General features: G+C 38.0%; 1 protein-coding gene across 3 annotated transcripts; it reads right to left on the reverse strand.

Moving 5' to 3' along the window:
* Positions 1-231: 231 nt before the first annotated feature.
* LOC148360231 (eukaryotic peptide chain release factor subunit 1) lies at positions 232-9,195 on the reverse strand. Of its 3 annotated transcripts, none has more exons than XM_088343764.1 (11): positions 9,030-9,195; positions 8,594-8,704; positions 5,696-5,871; positions 5,372-5,511; positions 5,150-5,288; positions 3,871-4,061; positions 2,883-3,012; positions 2,581-2,754; positions 2,434-2,498; positions 2,209-2,356; positions 232-924 (listed from the first exon to the last, which is right to left on the reverse strand). In XM_088343764.1, exons 2-11 carry the CDS (start codon positions 8,677-8,679, stop codon positions 842-844), a joined length of 1,332 nt encoding a protein of 443 aa, XP_088199890.1. In that variant the 5' UTR covers positions 8,680-8,704; positions 9,030-9,195; the 3' UTR covers positions 232-841. The 3 variants fall into 3 exon arrangements, with proteins under 3 accessions (XP_088199890.1, XP_088199891.1, XP_088199892.1); XM_088343765.1 differs by having other exon boundaries at positions 9,034-9,194; XM_088343766.1 differs by lacking the exon at positions 9,030-9,195 and adding an exon at positions 8,789-8,916.
* Positions 9,196-16,784: the final 7,589 nt, after the last annotated feature.

A 16,784-nucleotide genomic window follows, 5' to 3' on the forward strand; every position in this document is an offset into this window, starting at 1 on the left:
GATAGTCAAAATCAGGTGGGATTTAATTTGGTAGCCATGAAAAAATAGAATAAAACAAGGAATATTTGCTGGAACTTTGGCAAAACAGTAATCCAATTTCAACAAAGATGACTAAAATGAGTGAAATTATTGTGCATGCATACATCCCATCCGACAACTGGAACGGCGTTTGGTCACTTAGCAAAAAGTTGTCAACAGAAGATGGAGAGCACAGGAGATAGAGGTAGTAAATGGTTTTCAGCAGTTCAAATTTTAATACATTGCCCGCCTTTCTCTACAGAAAACCAGGTAAAAAAAATCCCCCAATTTCATAAAATACAACAGCATCTGTTGCCAGTAAAAAAAAAAAACTAAGCAAAGAGCGGAGGACAGAGGGCTGTGAGAAAAGGAAAATACTTATTTTTTTGTATAGCTTCTTTGTCAAATGTTCATCTTCTAAAGGGTGTTGAGGAGCAACAAACATTCTGGGGCCTTTGCTGTTAAGTTCATTCAAAATGGAGGGTAATTCAGGGTCGATAAGGAACAAAAAAAAATATATGAGTGGAGTCCAATCCAACAAGGGGAAGGAGCCAGCACTCTAAGGCAGGGGGTTTAATTGAGGAAAAGCTTTCTCCTTCGAATGAAAGAACATTTCACTCCTCTTCAGCCTGTGTGATGTACTTGGATGTGTGTACGGATGAAATGTATGTGCAAGGTTGTGGAGTCAACGAGTGAATCGGAAGTTCGCTGTCGGTATGAGCTCAACACAGTTGAGCCCCTCACTTGCTGCAAGAGGTGATGTTTTGCTTTCATGATACTTCATTCCTTTGTTTTCTCTCCCGCTACTTCAGTCTCCGACTACCTAGTAGTCATCCAAATCAAAGAACTCGTCGTCCTCTCCTTGGTACTCCATTCCTTGGAAGTCCACCCTGTACCTCAGGACACCTAGGAGGGGAAAAAAATGATGACAAAGGCCAACTTGAATTAATACGAAAACTAAAATGTTATTTCATAAGGATGCACGATAACCGTTTAATGTACCGAAACCCCATAAGCTCCTTTTCTTCAGATCGATACCGGCCAACTTTGGTTTAAACAAACACTGAATGGAACACAGGGGCAGCACAGTGGTTAGTGCGTGTGCAACACAGTTCTGAGGTCATGAGATCGAACCTTCTTGTGTGGAGTTTGCATGTTGTCCCCATGCTTGTGTGGGTTTCCTCCCACATTCCAAAAACATGCCTGTCAGGTTAGTTGGCCGGTCCAAATTGTCCCTAGGTGTGAATGAGCGAGTGAATTGTCTGTCTCTGAGTTCCCGGCGACTGGCTGGCAACCAGTTCAGGGTGTCCCATGCCCACTAGCTGAAGATAGCTGGGCTCCAGCACCCACGCGACCCTACTGACAATAAGGGCTGCAGATAATGGATGGATGGAACACATGCCTTGGCTAAGAAAAATACATCACTTATTCAAGTGGAATTATTTTTTGTACACATTTGGAGTATGATGAATAAAGAATACACAAAAGCTGGTGCAGTGAGGGAAAATTGCGTCAAGAAAATTTAATGCTTGACCAATTACAGCCAGGCCGGGGGACGCCAAATAAATCTGTTGATATATGAAAAGAGTAGAAAATAATCATACATTTACAGTAAACTCTGTGCATCTCTAGTAAAGTAGCATTATGTCGTTGTCGGACATAGTTCTTAAGCTGTCAATCTTAATCAACAAGCGAAGTCGAGATGTCAATCTTAAATTGATGTTCACAAACAAACACGCAGGATTGGATGAAAAGGAACGAGAAAAAAACACACATTCTTGATCAAAACTCAATGAACTCTGAAAGCTAAACAATCATACAACCCAAAATTTGTGGTGCCACGTGCATGTTACAGAGATGTAGAGGAGACACAACCCAATCAAATTATCGCAAGGAAAATACATGTTTAAAACATGCAGTTTTAGCGGAATGCAGGTCAAAGCGTACCGTCAAGTGACTACTGTGTCTTTTTTTCCTAATAGGCTTATAACAGTGATGTCAACATTTGGCAGTTTTTGGCTTGATAACTGACGTACCAATAATTATCGCGCATCCTTGTTATTTTTCAATACCATCTATGGTTAATAATGTAAATGTGATTGGGACCTACTCTCTGTTGAAATCAATCAACATTTATAAATGAATGTGTTCACAAGTCAAACTAGTGGCTTTTATTGAAAAATGGCTTACCCCCAATGCCTCCAAAGCCTTTAACAAACTGAGATCCTTCTTGGCTCTTGTCCGTGACAATTTCCAGCGTGGCTCCGAATTTCTTGTAATTGTTAGCAAACCACTCCAACAGCGGCATGCTCTCAATCAGCTCGTGTTCTTGTCCCGTCTGTCGAGACAAAAGCGAGGTTTAGATTTCGAATAATAAAACACAAGTCCGTTTAGTCCAGCCAGTGTGGTTCTTACCTCTTTGTCTGTGAAATGAGATTTGTCCTTCTCTTGCTCCGGTGTTAAGTACAAAGTCTTCTCATCTGCGAATAGGAGGAAACCACAGAGTGTGAGGTCGCATGGTTCACATTCAAGTGACTTGCTGCGTATGTGGTCTATGTGTACCATTCTCAGCTTCGTTGCTCTCGGCCCCATGCACACGTAAAATGTAACGCATGGTGTCTAAGTTCTCGTAGACTATGAGGATCTCCACCGCCCCCATCTCCAAAGCTTTCAGCGTGTCCTCCACTCCGAAGCAGTACTTCCCCGTGTCTTGACTGATCTCGTCAAAGTATCGCCCTGGAGAGCCACAGAAGAGAGCCTTACAGATAAATGGCTTTTTTAATAAAAGAAGATAAAAAGTATTAGCAAAACTCACACGCGCTTAATTCTCTTGTCTGGTCCACTGTGTTATCAAAACAACGTACCTATCAACTTCTTTTCTTGGATGAACTTGACATTGGAGAGAACTTCTGCTGAGAGCTCGATGGCTTGGTTGAAACCGTTTTCTCCGCCATATGAGATATCCACTAACTTCAAAACTTTGGCCTGTAACCTCTATTATATGAAAAAAGAGAAAAGACAAATAATTTAAAAAACTCATCTTGCATTCATATTGCTAATTGCGTTCAAGTAACTGTCATCCGTACATGAATTATTTAATTCCTGGGACATATTATCCAGTGCAAATTGACTAGAATATAGTGTATAAACAGAAGCTGACATCAACAAAAAAAAACCAAACCGCTATTATTTTTCATTCTTCTACAATAAATAGAAGACTAATTATTTTGTTGACTTTTAGTCAACTCACACACGGTATTTGTGTAATTATTGTGGGGAAAACTTTTAAGCATGTGATGTTAAAACACATCTAAAAGGGGGCAACATATAGCTTTGCAGTGATGTATAAATGTATCTCATCAAATAAATAAAGGTTCCTTTTCTAGTGCAGGGTTCGCTAAAGTTGGTAGCCGCTATAGACAACTAAGTAGCCCGCATACCGGTTCTGAAAAAAGCTCAACAGTGCTGGGCCATTGTGATTTTCTAGTAAAATGACTTTAGTGTTTGAGTCCATCCATTCCTACTTCCAACAATTACCCTGGTAACAAAATAGTAAAAACACAGTATTATTAAAAATGCATATTCAACTTTCAGCCCTTACTGCTATATAGTAACATATGGCTCTCACCTTTCAAAGGGTTGAGACCCGTGTTTAGGTTAATAGTAAAATGTTTTAAATATTTTCCAACTTTGTATTAACACATAAGGAAAATAAACACAGTTTAATATAAGTAATTATGAGTTAAGTGTAAAACTCCCAGGAAAAAAAGTCGTATTAACCAATGACCCATGTTTGACTATATAATACGTTAAAAAAGTAACACATTTCAGCTAATTAGGGCTCGTACTTACAGGGTCAAACATGTCAGACTGGCTGAGCTCAGTCTTGAAGTCGGCAGAACCGGCCAAAACCATTCCTGCTACGTTGACTTTATCGCTGGACACAAACAGCTGGACGGCCGTTTCTGCCACTTTCCTCACGTAGTTGTGCCTCTTCTCCATTCTTAAACGGGCAAAACGCAAAGCTGACTGTCCTCCTCTGCCTAACGCAAACATGATGAGAGAATGTGTCAAAGTTTCATTGAGGGATAAAACATTTCCTTGAAGCATTGTAACATACAGCAGACTCCCGGGATTTGGCGTTCCTGCCTTACAACATTTTCACTTCATGATTTCCCCCTTTGGCATTTCCCCCACTATATGACATCCACAACAAAGTGTTTAAGGTGCCCTAAAAGATAAAATTCAACTTTGAATGACAAGTTATGTCTGTAATATGACCGTCGAGTAGTAGTCAATGTCATATATATATATATATATATATAGTCATGAAAATGCTGATATACTGTTGGCTAAACTACAACTCACAAGGCCTTTTGTTTTTCTTCTTTCAATTCAAAACTTTTCCAAGTTGAGAGCTACTTTCTGTTACCAAAGAGCAAAGGGCACACAGTTTGGTATACATTTGTAAAATAACTTATCAAGTTACTAGTGTGTTGTTACGATTTTATTGAAATGAAATGATCTGCATTTATATAGCGCTTTTCAAGTCAAGACTTCCCAAAGTGCTTTTCAGTGTGCTTCACATTTCCCAATAGCGGCCGTGCAGCCATGTAAGACGCTAACCTGCTTATTGGGGGCATTAGGGTTTCAGTGTCTTACCCAAGGACACTTCGACATGTAACACGGAGGAGTCGGGATTCGAACTGCGATCTCTTGATCACAAGACGAGCGCTCTACCTCCTGAGCCACTTCCGCCCCGTTATTGCTCCGTTAATTATTGGAAGTAGGGTTAAATAGATCGTCAACCAAAAATAATTCCTCACTAGAAAATCCCAATGACCCAGCACTGCTGAGCTATTTTCAGAACAGGCTCACGGGCATCCCAGTTGTCCTTAGGGGGCACCACATAGGAGACCCATGCTCTAAAACTAATATTAAAAATAAGAAGACGATTAGAGCAAATATATTTTCTAAAGACATGCCAATCATCGTAAGTGGAGTTTTTAAAATCAGCTTTATTTTAAATAGGCCGTCAGAAGCGATTCATGTCGTGCCCTGGGGTCTACTGCAAATGTTCATTCAAAAAAAAAAAACAAAAAAAAAAAACCGGAATATTTTGCTAGTATACCGTGCTTTTTCGGTAGATCCACAGTGAACTTGTGCAACACCTCTCTGGTGTTCCCCTGCAGTGTTCCAAAGAGTGCCCCATTTCCATCAATCACAATGAAGCCAAACTTACTGTCATCAGAAAGCAGGGCCGTCAATGCCTACAATTCAAAAGAACAGATTGAGCACGTGAAACTGAATGGAATGGGTAGAAATGTGAAAACACACGAAAGGTTAGACCCACCTCAGTATGGAACTTGTTGTCACATAGGTACAAGGAAGTGTTGATTGGTTTAAAAGGCTCAAAGTCGATATTAACTTTTTTCTCTTTCCCTTCATCTGTAACAATGGTGCCGCAGTACACAACTAAGCCATTGGGTGGCACTGTGGGGAGATAAGTAAAACAAATTCAGACGTGTTGGTTGATAATGCGTCGGTTAATAGTGTGTCGTAATTCAGATAAATAATAATAAAACACAATAAGGCATCCTTATTCTATGACTCAGGCTTTTACTTTTGGCAAAATGAAAAAAAAAATGTATATGAGCGTTGAATGTGGTTGACCCACCTTTGTTATAGAGCTTTAGTCTTTGCTGTACAGAAGTGATAGCCCCAAGTACAGAGAGTCTGTTGACTCGACTCTTTATGTTGGAAGCAGTGCCAAACTCATCCGCCAACATTTTGGCTACTCTGGAAATCTGGTCCTTTGGTGGGATGATGAGAGAGATCATACTGGTGCCATTACTAGTAAGAGAAAAATATTTGTGTGAGACTAGCTAAACACTGTACAGCTTAAAGCATTAAGATCAAGGCAGATGGTTCATTTCAGGCAAAACTAAATGACTTTACCCCTAAATGGATTCTATACTGATTTCTTGACAAATTTGTCTAAGGGTGAGCATTTCTGTTCCTAGCATAGTGGCTAGAAAGGACGCACTCAACAGCCACACAACTCATGGCCAGTTGCCATGACTAAATGTTTGGCTAAAGCCCAACGTCCCCACCCAAACTCAGCTCATTTCAACGAGCTGCTGGCACATAAATAGATGACCAAGTGGAATTGTAGTCAGTCACAATGGAATAACAGAGCTTAACTGGCATACGGCATCTTGATGTAGTTTGCAGGGTGGACAGTGGCAGAACCTTACAAAAAGTCTTCACCACAACACAAGAAGGTATTCTGCTTTTCTCTGCCTAATCTCTTGATACTACAGGAGAGCCAACAACATTTTAACATGACTAATCTATCACGATATTCTTTTTTTAAACTTTGAATTCCTCTTAGACCACCCGAGTAGCCTGCGGTCTGGTTATATAAATAGTTAAACGGTAATGGGTCAATATGATTTTCTAGGAAATTTTCTATTTCTAACTGTCATGATGTTGTAGTGGTTGACTGAGCCCATCTTAAACCTAACTAATTATTACAAGCGGTCAATAACATGATGAAATGAAATGATCTGCATTTTATATAGCGCTTTTCAAGAAAATGAAGACTTCCCAAAGTGCTTTACAATGTGCTTCACATTTACCCATTCACACACACACACACACACCAATAGCGGCCGTGCAGCCATGCAAGGCGCCAACCTGCTTATTGAGGGCATTAGGGGTTCAGCGTCTTACCCAAGGACACTTCGACATGATAAACAAGTTTTAACATAATTTGTTATTCTAGAAATGTGCATCAAACTGCTTGCTCTTTTTAACAACCATTAATTCAAAATGTCTGGTGACCCCTGGTCTACATGTACACATCTTTTAGATGTTAATTTTAACTAAATTGTCTAGTCTAGAAATCTGATAATATAGGAATAGTTAAGTTTAGAACTGTGGTAGACCCAATTTCAGCCTGGACATGTTAAGTCTATTAAAACATTCTCCAGACGAGCAAATGACCAGCTACTAAATACTTTGTCCAAAATTCTTCCTCAAAGTTGTCTCTAATTTATATATGTATATCATGCAGTGCCATTATAAAGGACATATGTTTTAGAAGTTGACAATTGGTGAAAATGGATTACTTCTCAACATTATAACGTAGCAATGCCATTAATAACATAGTAATAGCATAAATTACTCTAGAAATGCATAACAAACAGGCAACCCTGCGAGCCAATCAGTGAGGAAAAATAACGCTCAGCTTAAAAAAGGGTGGATGACCCTTGGTCTACATATCCTCCTATCTATGAGAAGTCCTTCAAACATCTAAATTTAGATATTTAGACTTTTGTTTTCAAAATGAAGATTACCGATCAACAATTCCATAAAACCGTTCAAGAGCAATGTTGCGTTTTCACTTCAATGACCAAACTAAATAAAGAAAAAGTTAATACATAAGAAAATAACAAATAAACATACCAGGAAAAAAATTACATAAACATAAATGAATATTTACAGTTACTTTTAGTTTTGATTGTTTTCTGGCTGGGGATAAGCTTGATAGGTGTATGCATGTGCTGTTCATCTTCACAATTAATGGCAATGAAAGATTTTGTAACTGTGAATTTGCACTTGTAATTCTAAAATGAAGCTATAATTTCCCTTCGGGGATGAATAAAGTATCTATCTATCTATAATGATAAGATCCATCCATTATTATGTTTATAAAGAGAGTCGCGGGGGTGCTGGAGCCCATCCCAGCTATCTTCGGGCAGTGGGCAGGGCACACCCTGAACTGGTTGCCAGCCAGTTGCAGGGCACACAGGGACAGACAGAATGTGGGCAGAAAACCCACACAAGCACAGGGAGAACATGCAAACTTCACACAAGAGGTTTGATCTCATGACCCCAGAACTGTGCCGCAGTATAATAAGATTTCTAATAGATTAATTTTGGCTTTGATCTATACATTTCAGTCATAAAAACCCAGCACTCCATCCTTCCAAGATAGTTTGAATCCATCATCAATCTCATCAACCATTAAGTTAGAGAGTTCTAAACTTGGATTAACAATTAAAAAATGATTAACTTCTGTAACAGTTATACTGACATGAAAGTGACTTTAAACGCTTGTTGGACGTTTAATATACTTTAAACGTCTATTAGACATCCTGGCAACTTTAACACGTCTATTATACCCCAAAAAATACTCAGTGGCTCAACTGCAAGATAAGCGATATCTCATTTTCATCAGCTAGCACTTCATGGCGGCCCCCCCATCCCGATGACGTTAACAGCGGATATATTTATCATTGCAGTTCTCGTGTGTTTATGGGGTTCGTCTACTTCTCTTTTTTATCTGAAGAGGAGCAGAAGTGGTTGACGTGGTCTCAAAAATTAAACATGGTATGAGGCATCCATTCAAGCTAACACCCAGAAGCTATCCATGCTAAGCTAACCACTCCCAAAGTCGGCCCCGGTGGTGATGTGCAGCTGTTGCGACAGGACATATTTTAGACAATAAATACCTGCCGGGGTAAAAAAGTTGCCTCCACTCTGACAAAAACACACATTACGTCCTTACCCGCGGGCGGCTTCTAAACTTTTAATCAGCTTCTTGATTTTCCAGATCTCCACGTTCCTGTCCGCCGCGCTGGGGTCGTCCGCCATCTTTCTGCTGTTGGTTATTCAGCACCTAAAATTAAAGGAAATTATTTAAAATACAATAAGACAATTGTCTGTTTTAATAAAAATTTGACCGACAAGCGGAGTTGTGTACCTCGCTATAAAAATGGCGCGGTGTCGTGAAGGACAACCGCTATGATACTCTGGGTGACCGCGAAAGAGAATTTGTACCCCGGCTACCTCTTTCAGGAAAACCCGCGGAGAGCTAACAGGCCTCCAGTCTGCCAGGCCCTAAAGTCCACCCGATTCTTACCTAATTCGACCTAGTTTGTCCCCTCCCTCGGTCCCCTCTCGAGCTGCGATAAACCCAGCTGGGATGCCGACGAATATCCTACCTGCCTCGGACAACGCCGCTCCGCTGGCTGTTTTCTCCGCTACGTCGATTCGGTAGTCCGGAGGGATGACGTTGACTTTCCGCCGGTTTCTCTCCTCCGCACGCCGCGCGTGGTCGGTACCGCTGACTGAGCTCACATGTAGTGGGAGGTTCCAAGACTTGGCGTTCACTTCCTGGAAACCGCATGGAAACCAATAGAAGCGCGTGACAAGCGCGTCAATCATCGATCTCGACTCAATCATTGGATGAGTCATGGCAACACCACGTCATAGAGGAGCGAGAGCGTTTCGTGGTGGTTTGTGGGACATGTAGTTGTTGGTTGGGGACGTTTAATAAACAAGGAATTATGTTAACTTTTTTCTTTGTATTCAGGTAACAATCAATTAAAAATCTACAACTTTACAATACAGATGAAATTAAAAAAAAAATTAAAAGGGCCGACGGGGAAAAGCTGACGTTTATCTTGGTCCCGCCCCCTTAACGCTTCTCACAATAGTATACAGTATTCCAAAAACAAAACGACAATAAGATGATGATAATAATACATAATAATAATTAATAATGAATAATAACAAACCTGCACATTATGCATTATGTTGCCATTGTTCAAAATAAAACTTTATTGAAATTACTTTCAATCGATCAGAGGGCACATATTTATGAAACAATAAAAATATAGCTAAATACCAAATTAAATATACATGTATACATTCCTCACTTCTTTTAATTCTTTCTTCCAAGGACACTTTCAAATTCATTACTTTCATTTTTAGCAGTCACTGAATAAACACAATTATTAGCCTTGATTAGTGTCTCAAAAAATTGTATACCTTCCTACATGATTAACATAATTGATAAATATGGTTAGCTGAAGTGAGACTATACTGTAATCATTAATTCAAAAAAACGGTTCCAAAACAATGATTACATTAAAACCAGTTTCAAACACAATTTTGCAATGGTACCTGTAGATATTTCTGAAAATATGTGCAGTTTCAGTACAAAAGATAGTATAAAAAAATGCAAAAACTAACAGTGTTATGTTATTGAGTTGAGAGTCAGTATTGTGCTTTAATAATAATAATAATAATAATAATAATAATAATAATAATAATAATAATAATAATAATAATAATAATAATAATAATAATAATAATAATAATAATAATGTTTTCTCGACTGATTCTGAAGTTCGAATGGAATTTAAATAACGGTTAAAAATATACGTGCATGATCCACCTTGAATAAAAACTGAAAATTCAACACATATTTTTCATACCAGTTGCACTGATAACTGTCGTAATTTTTTCCCTGATGGAAAAAGAGAACAAGGTACAAACTCCCCGTGTGTTTTTATTTATTTTGCAGAAAAAAACGAATTAAATCGATTTTGCTTCGCAATTCTGCGTGAACTAATTCAGTATCTTCATTAACCACTAGAGAGAGACCGCACACCACTTTTAGCACTAAAATATATTTGATTACAGCATAATTTGAGCAAGTTTTCTTAGAATGTTTTCGAGAATGTGAAGGTGGATTACAGTATTACAATTTACAAATATTCCATGGAAACAATCTGAACTCTTTCTCAACCGAGAATTAAATAATGGTACTCTTACAATGTTACAACACTAGATGTCAGTATTAACCAACGTAGAAAAAGATCATCGCCCTACTTCAAAATGTTATCATTTTATTCATTCATTAGGGATGTCTGTTGAGATATTGGGGAATAAAGACGTGAGGGCAGATCAGAATAGAATTGTCTTTATTGTAATGCATTACAACGTAGTGTACATTGTTTACAATGAGATTAAATGTGACTCTGCAGGATAAACTTGTCATAAAAAATAAAAGAGAAACGTAAGGTAAAACAAAATAGGATATAGTATTAACAATGAAGTGTTTAATGACTGTTAGATACAACAGAACAACAATCATGGACTGTAGTGGATATAAATTAAATCCCCATGTTTCTTTCTTAACAATGCAGTTATTAAAAAATACTCTTAGTAAGTCTACTGCAGCAGATGTCCTCCAGACTGGGCGAAGAGCTGCTTCTGATTTCCTGGGCTGTGTTTATGACTCCTTGAGGTTCTTTTAAATAAACTGTAGTCAAATTGATTTCAATTCTTGCTTTGCTTTCTTACGAGTGCACAGTTATTTTAAACTACACTTGGTAAATACCTGTCACTCCTTCAGACTGGACAGAAAGCACCCCGTGATTTCCTGGATTGTCTTGATGACTTTGTAAGGTTCTCCTGCATAAACTGGAGTGGAATTCAATTCAAATTCTGTTTTACGTTCTTACAAATGCAGTTATTAAAAACCACACTCGGTAAGTCAACTGTAAGAGAGCTGGCAATGTCCTCCAGCCTGGGCAGAGAGCAGCCGATGATTTTTTGGGCTGTGTTGACAACACCTTAAGGGTTTTTTTTTTTTTCGTAAACTGTATTGGAGATTAATTAAATTCCTCTTTTGCCTTTTTACAAATGTACAGTTATTAAATAAAGTGGACCGCAACAGAGCCAGCAGTGACCTCCAGATTGGACAGAGGGGAGGCGATAATTTTCCGAGCAGTGTGGATGAGTCATTAAGGTTATTTTGCATAAAAGGTCACAGCAATGACTATACTTTACATTTTGCTTTATTATGAATAAACCGCCCTGCGATTGGCTGGCAACCATTTCAGGGTGTCCCCTGCCCACTGCCCAATGATTGCTAAGATGGGCTCCAGCATGCCCGCGACCCTACTGAGGATAAGCGATGCAGCTAATGAGATGAGATGAGATGAATACACCTTTTTTTAAAACTACACTTGGTAAATTTACCGCAGCAGAGCTGGCAATGTCCTCCGGACTGGGCAGAGCAGCCAACAATATTCTGGGCTGTGTTGATGAAGCCTTAAGGTTCTTCTGCATACACTGTAGTGGAAATGAATTATATCCCTGTTTTGCTTTCTTACCAATGCATAGTTATTAAAGACTACATGTGATAAATCTACCCGTCAGTTTTCCAGACTGCGCAGAAAGCAGCCTGTGATTTTTTGGGCTGCGTTTATAACTCTGTAAAGTTCTCCTGTATGCTGCTATGCTCCCAGCATACCACACCTTGATGTGGTATGCCAGTATGTTCTCCACGGTGGAAATATGGAAGTATATTTCCTTGAAAATGACTGCCTGCATCATTTTGTTGCATTACACCTCAATTTATCACCATCTGTCAGCCATTAGATCTGTGATTATCTATCCCTTGGAACTAGATGGCACATGTTCTGTTGCAAAGAGGCTAGATGACTTTTGATTATATAGCAGGGATGGATCCTACACACATACAAACTCATCATGCAGAACATACACTTTCAGTAAGTGTGACATTAATTGTGAATGTTAAAACCTGCAAAAGGTGTGTGAATGTGTGTGTGTGTCTGTTAACCAGGGTTGGGAAGGTTACTTTAAAAATGTGATCTGATACAGTTAATAATCACCTGTTGATGAACGTTACCAGTAACGTGTCATGAGCTCTCTCTCTACCGGTAACCAGCACCAATCACCTCCCTGCTCTGTCACTGCACACTGATCTGTTCCAACTGTCTGTTCTTGTTTAGCTCCAGCTGTTATGAATTCCCTGGCAATCAAGCTCTGTATTTAAAGCCCTGCCTTACAGCCTACCTTTGTCAGATCATCTGCAAAGCCTACACTCGGAACCTGTTTGTCTGCGCTTCTGACACTAAACCTTGACCTGTTTGACCCTTCTGCCTTCTGTTCTGCCCCAGACTTATGTTTTACCTACTTCAAGACCTGCCAAACCAACCTTGTTGCTCGGTTTTCTCTTCGTTCCATCGTTCAAGCCATCTTCCTTAAGGGTAGTCCCAAATCTCCACTTCAAGATTTCTCTTCACTCCAAGACCATCTCTCCCGTTTTCCCCATCCCTAAATAAACTTTCTTAACGTGATGCAATTGTGGTCCTCGTCTGTCTGATCCATGACATAACGTGGTCCCAATAACATAATATTGCAGTAATGTAACTTGACTACTTTTGATTACCTTTGGATAACTTCAATACCAAATGTGCTAATAAAATATAAACATAGAAAAATAGATGATCAATGTAACATTAAAAAAAGAAATAAAGAAAACCAAGATCAGGCATTTGCTTGCAGTCTCCAAAAAAGTGCTCGGATTTTAACCACATAGTAGAGTGTATTGAGCAAAAATAAAATTTTCTTTCACATGTCGGATAATATATGCTTCGTTTTAGTTCACATTAAGAGCACTTCAAGAACCCGATATTGTTTTAAATACACTTAGTGCTAACTTTCTATCACACTCTCGGCCTTCTTGTCATCTCTTGTCTTTCTAGTGTCAGTAATTAAAATTATTTTAGACACAATTCATCTATGAGTGCATTATGTATATGTAAATGTAAGACACATGTGCATGAGTGGGTGGAGTGAATGAATGGATGTTGTGCAAGAGTGCAAATGTTCCCAGCATTCATTATATGTTGTTTATACTTGTTTGATAATGTGGTCTCAGTGATTGCCCATTAATGACATTGGCTCTTTTCTGATAGTTTTGCCACAATTTTGTTTATATGTTATGTAGTTAGGCACCTTGGGCATCTCCAAGGGTGGAGGGGAGGGAGACTGAGACTGACTGTGTGTGTGTGGAATGAATGAGACCGCAGAGAGGGAGAGGAGCAAATGGACAGCAATAAAAAAAAAAGAATAAAAAGAGTTCAAACTAACGCACACCGGACTTCAATATCGCCCCCTGTAGTGTGCAACATAAAAAAGCTTTCAAATAAAATCGATATGAAGTCAATTCATGTTTATTTATGACGCCCTTAATTACAAGGAGTCTCAAAGGGCTGCACAAAACTAGACTATTACTGACTATTATGACACCATCCCCTGATCTAAAACCTTCATGAGAGCAAGGAAAAACTCAAAAACCTCAACATGAGAAAACTTTGAGAGGGGCAAAATAATCGTTATTTTTACAAAACATACCTGTAAATGTATTCCATCTTTTTTTCTGTAACTGAATACAATTATATATATATATATTTTGCTTTCTGATTGTGTAACATCGATACATACTGTATATTCCATTACTCCCCAAGCCTGATATTAACAGAACTGGAAGTATGATGTAGCACGTGACTGCAAGCAGCTGCTTCCAAGTTGGTGCAGTTCTATTATTTTCTATTTTTTCGCTACCTCTGGCCATCTGCTGAGTGGAAAGAAAGCATAGCGAAGGGATATTCAAGGACACACTCTTGCTTGTACTCGTAAACTGGAGCTCTAGCTGTAAAATACGGCAAGGAGCGATTGGATTGCACACAATATAACATATTGCAAAGAGTAGGATAGATTGCAGGTTTACAGGATTTTATTATTTTAGGTGAAACGTATAACCGGCCATCTGATGAAAGTCTTGTCTATAACACCACTTTTTGTTGCCCAAGATGAATAAACAACAAAATAACATTAGCATTTGTGGGATTTAAGCAATTTGGTTTATTGTCCAATTTTAAAATGTCCTGTTTTATTATTGGTCTTTGATTGCATGAGAAGGTCTTTTATAAAGGACCAAAAACTACCCAAGTTAAAAATAAATATAGCATGTATCATCTGGTGGCGTTTTTGGTAATTTAGTTTTTGGGTTGATTATAAAATGTCCTGTTTTATTGATGGTGTTTGAATGCATCCGGAGGGTTTACATAGAGGGCCAAAACTGCTGACATTTAAAGTACAGAAAATCAATAAGTGAAATAAATACATAAATGAATAAAGCTAATGTCACCAGGTATATTTTTTTATTTTTGTTTTTATTTTTGATTATTAAATGTCATTTTTCATTGATGGTCTTTGAATGCATCAGAAGGTCCTCCATAGAGGACCTAAACGGTCTAAGTTAAAAATAAATACACTTTTCGATAAATAAATGTTTAAAATGACAAATAAACAAACAACTAAATTATTAAATTTAACGTAATCTAGTGGAATTTTGGTAATTTGTGTTTATGTTTCATTTTAAAATGTCTTGTTTTATTGAATGCATCAGAACTGTTTATATGAGGACGAAAATTGCCAAAACGGAATAAATAAATATAAAAGAATAAATGTGAGAATAAAAACGGGTACCAAATTACTTTCTGGAATTAAATACCATTAAATGAAAAAAATAAGAAGCAAAATAAAAATAAATACATAAAATACAAAACTTAAAAGAAATAAACAAAAAAAAAACTAAATGCAATTAAATGTAAAGTAAATAAAAACACTCTCCTCTCCTATTTTTTTAATTTAATCCAAATCATAAAATGTTAATAAAATCAGGGGGTGGTCTTGGGTGTGATTCCACCAATCTACTTTTTATATACTAGTATTTTAGTTCTCTTATTTATATTATTGTTAATTTCTTAGAGCGAGGTAAAGAAAAGATGCAACTTCTATAGAAAATTAAAATACATTCTAATGAAAAATGTTATCCTTTTTATTTTTTATTTTCTATTATACTTGTCTTTTATTTCTAATTTTAATTTTATTTTTAATTGTATTGTTTGTTAATGCAACATCCATTGCAGCCTTGTCATCCTGGAACGGGAATTACCTCATGTCTGTTCCCTTCTTAAAGTTTCTTCATTTTCCTCATATTGAGGTTTTCCTTGCTCTCATGTAGGTTTTAGATCAGGGGAACCTGTCATAATAGTCTGTAGTCTGTACTAGTCATTGGAATTTGCAGCCCTTTGAGACACTTTGTAATTAAGGGCCAAACAAATAAATATGACTTAACTGTGATGTCGTATTTGGCCATTATATTCAATAATTATCGCCCGTTTATTTCTCGCGCATCCATAATTGAATGTTTCTTTTGGCATTTTCCCTCAACTCTAATAAATGGAGGATGGAGATGAATTATACAGATTTGACATCCTTATCCTCGGGTGCACCTTGCAGCGACATTGCAAATTGTGTAGCGATGACACAAAAAGCACGTCAAGGCATATTCGAGTAGATCCCCACTTTCATCATTTTGTTGATTTTGCCACCCACAGCGAAAGCTTTTCACGTCGAGCGCAGAAGCTCTTAGACAGGATGAAGAATCCTTTCAACTCCTCCCAGGGAATCAGGCGGCATTTACTCTCTGCTGACTTGCTAATCTGTGACTCAGCTGTGGTGGAAAAAGTACTCAGATGGCCTGCTTGCAACTTCCACAAGTAAAGATGCAGGAAAACACAATACACTCGCAGGATACGTCATTAATTCGTTCTGAGGTGGGGTTCGTACCATGAAATTGCCATAGCCTATGGTAATGTGTTTCAAACTCAGAAAAAAACATATAAATAACTTAATAGTATAATATAGTAAGCAGGGTTGGGTAGGGTTACTTTAACTTGATTATTTTCAATTACTTTTGGATTACTCCGATACCAAATATGCTAATAAAAGACAAAAGAAACTAAATATGAATAAATCACAACACGTGGTAAGCTTTCTCTCCTGGCTTTGATCTCTTTGATCTCCGGCAAAACGAACATAAAATGCGACAGAAACAAAATGAAAATAAATCCAAACAGCTTGCCAACATCATTTTTGCCGTTCCATGTATTCTGTTACTCCCCAAGCCTGCACAAACTTTAGTAATTTTATTCACACAGTACATTCAAGGAAACTGTGGGGGTCAGATGCATCGACATTTCGTTCTGTATACACGTGTACTAGAATGACAATAAAGTAGATCTGAA

Source organism: Urocampus carinirostris, chromosome 9 (assembly GCF_059441175.1).
Source record: "Urocampus carinirostris isolate Australia breed hairy pipefish chromosome 9, RoL_Ucar_1.0, whole genome shotgun sequence".
In the NCBI taxonomy this organism is placed as follows: domain Eukaryota; kingdom Metazoa; phylum Chordata; class Actinopteri; order Syngnathiformes; family Syngnathidae; genus Urocampus; species Urocampus carinirostris.

Coding starts and splice junctions, on each gene's coding strand:
- LOC148360231 (XM_088343764.1), bottom strand. CDS start 8,679: ATGGCGGACGACCCCAGCGCGGCGGACAGGAACGTGGAGATCTGGAAA. Junction 3,013..3,870: donor AGTCTGACATGTTTGACCCT/GTAAGTACGAGC, acceptor TTCATATAATAG/AGGTTACAGGCCAAAGTTTT. Junction 2,755..2,882: donor CCAAGAAAAGAAGTTGATAG/GTACGTTGTTTT, acceptor GTGGCTCTCCAG/GGCGATACTTTGACGAGATC.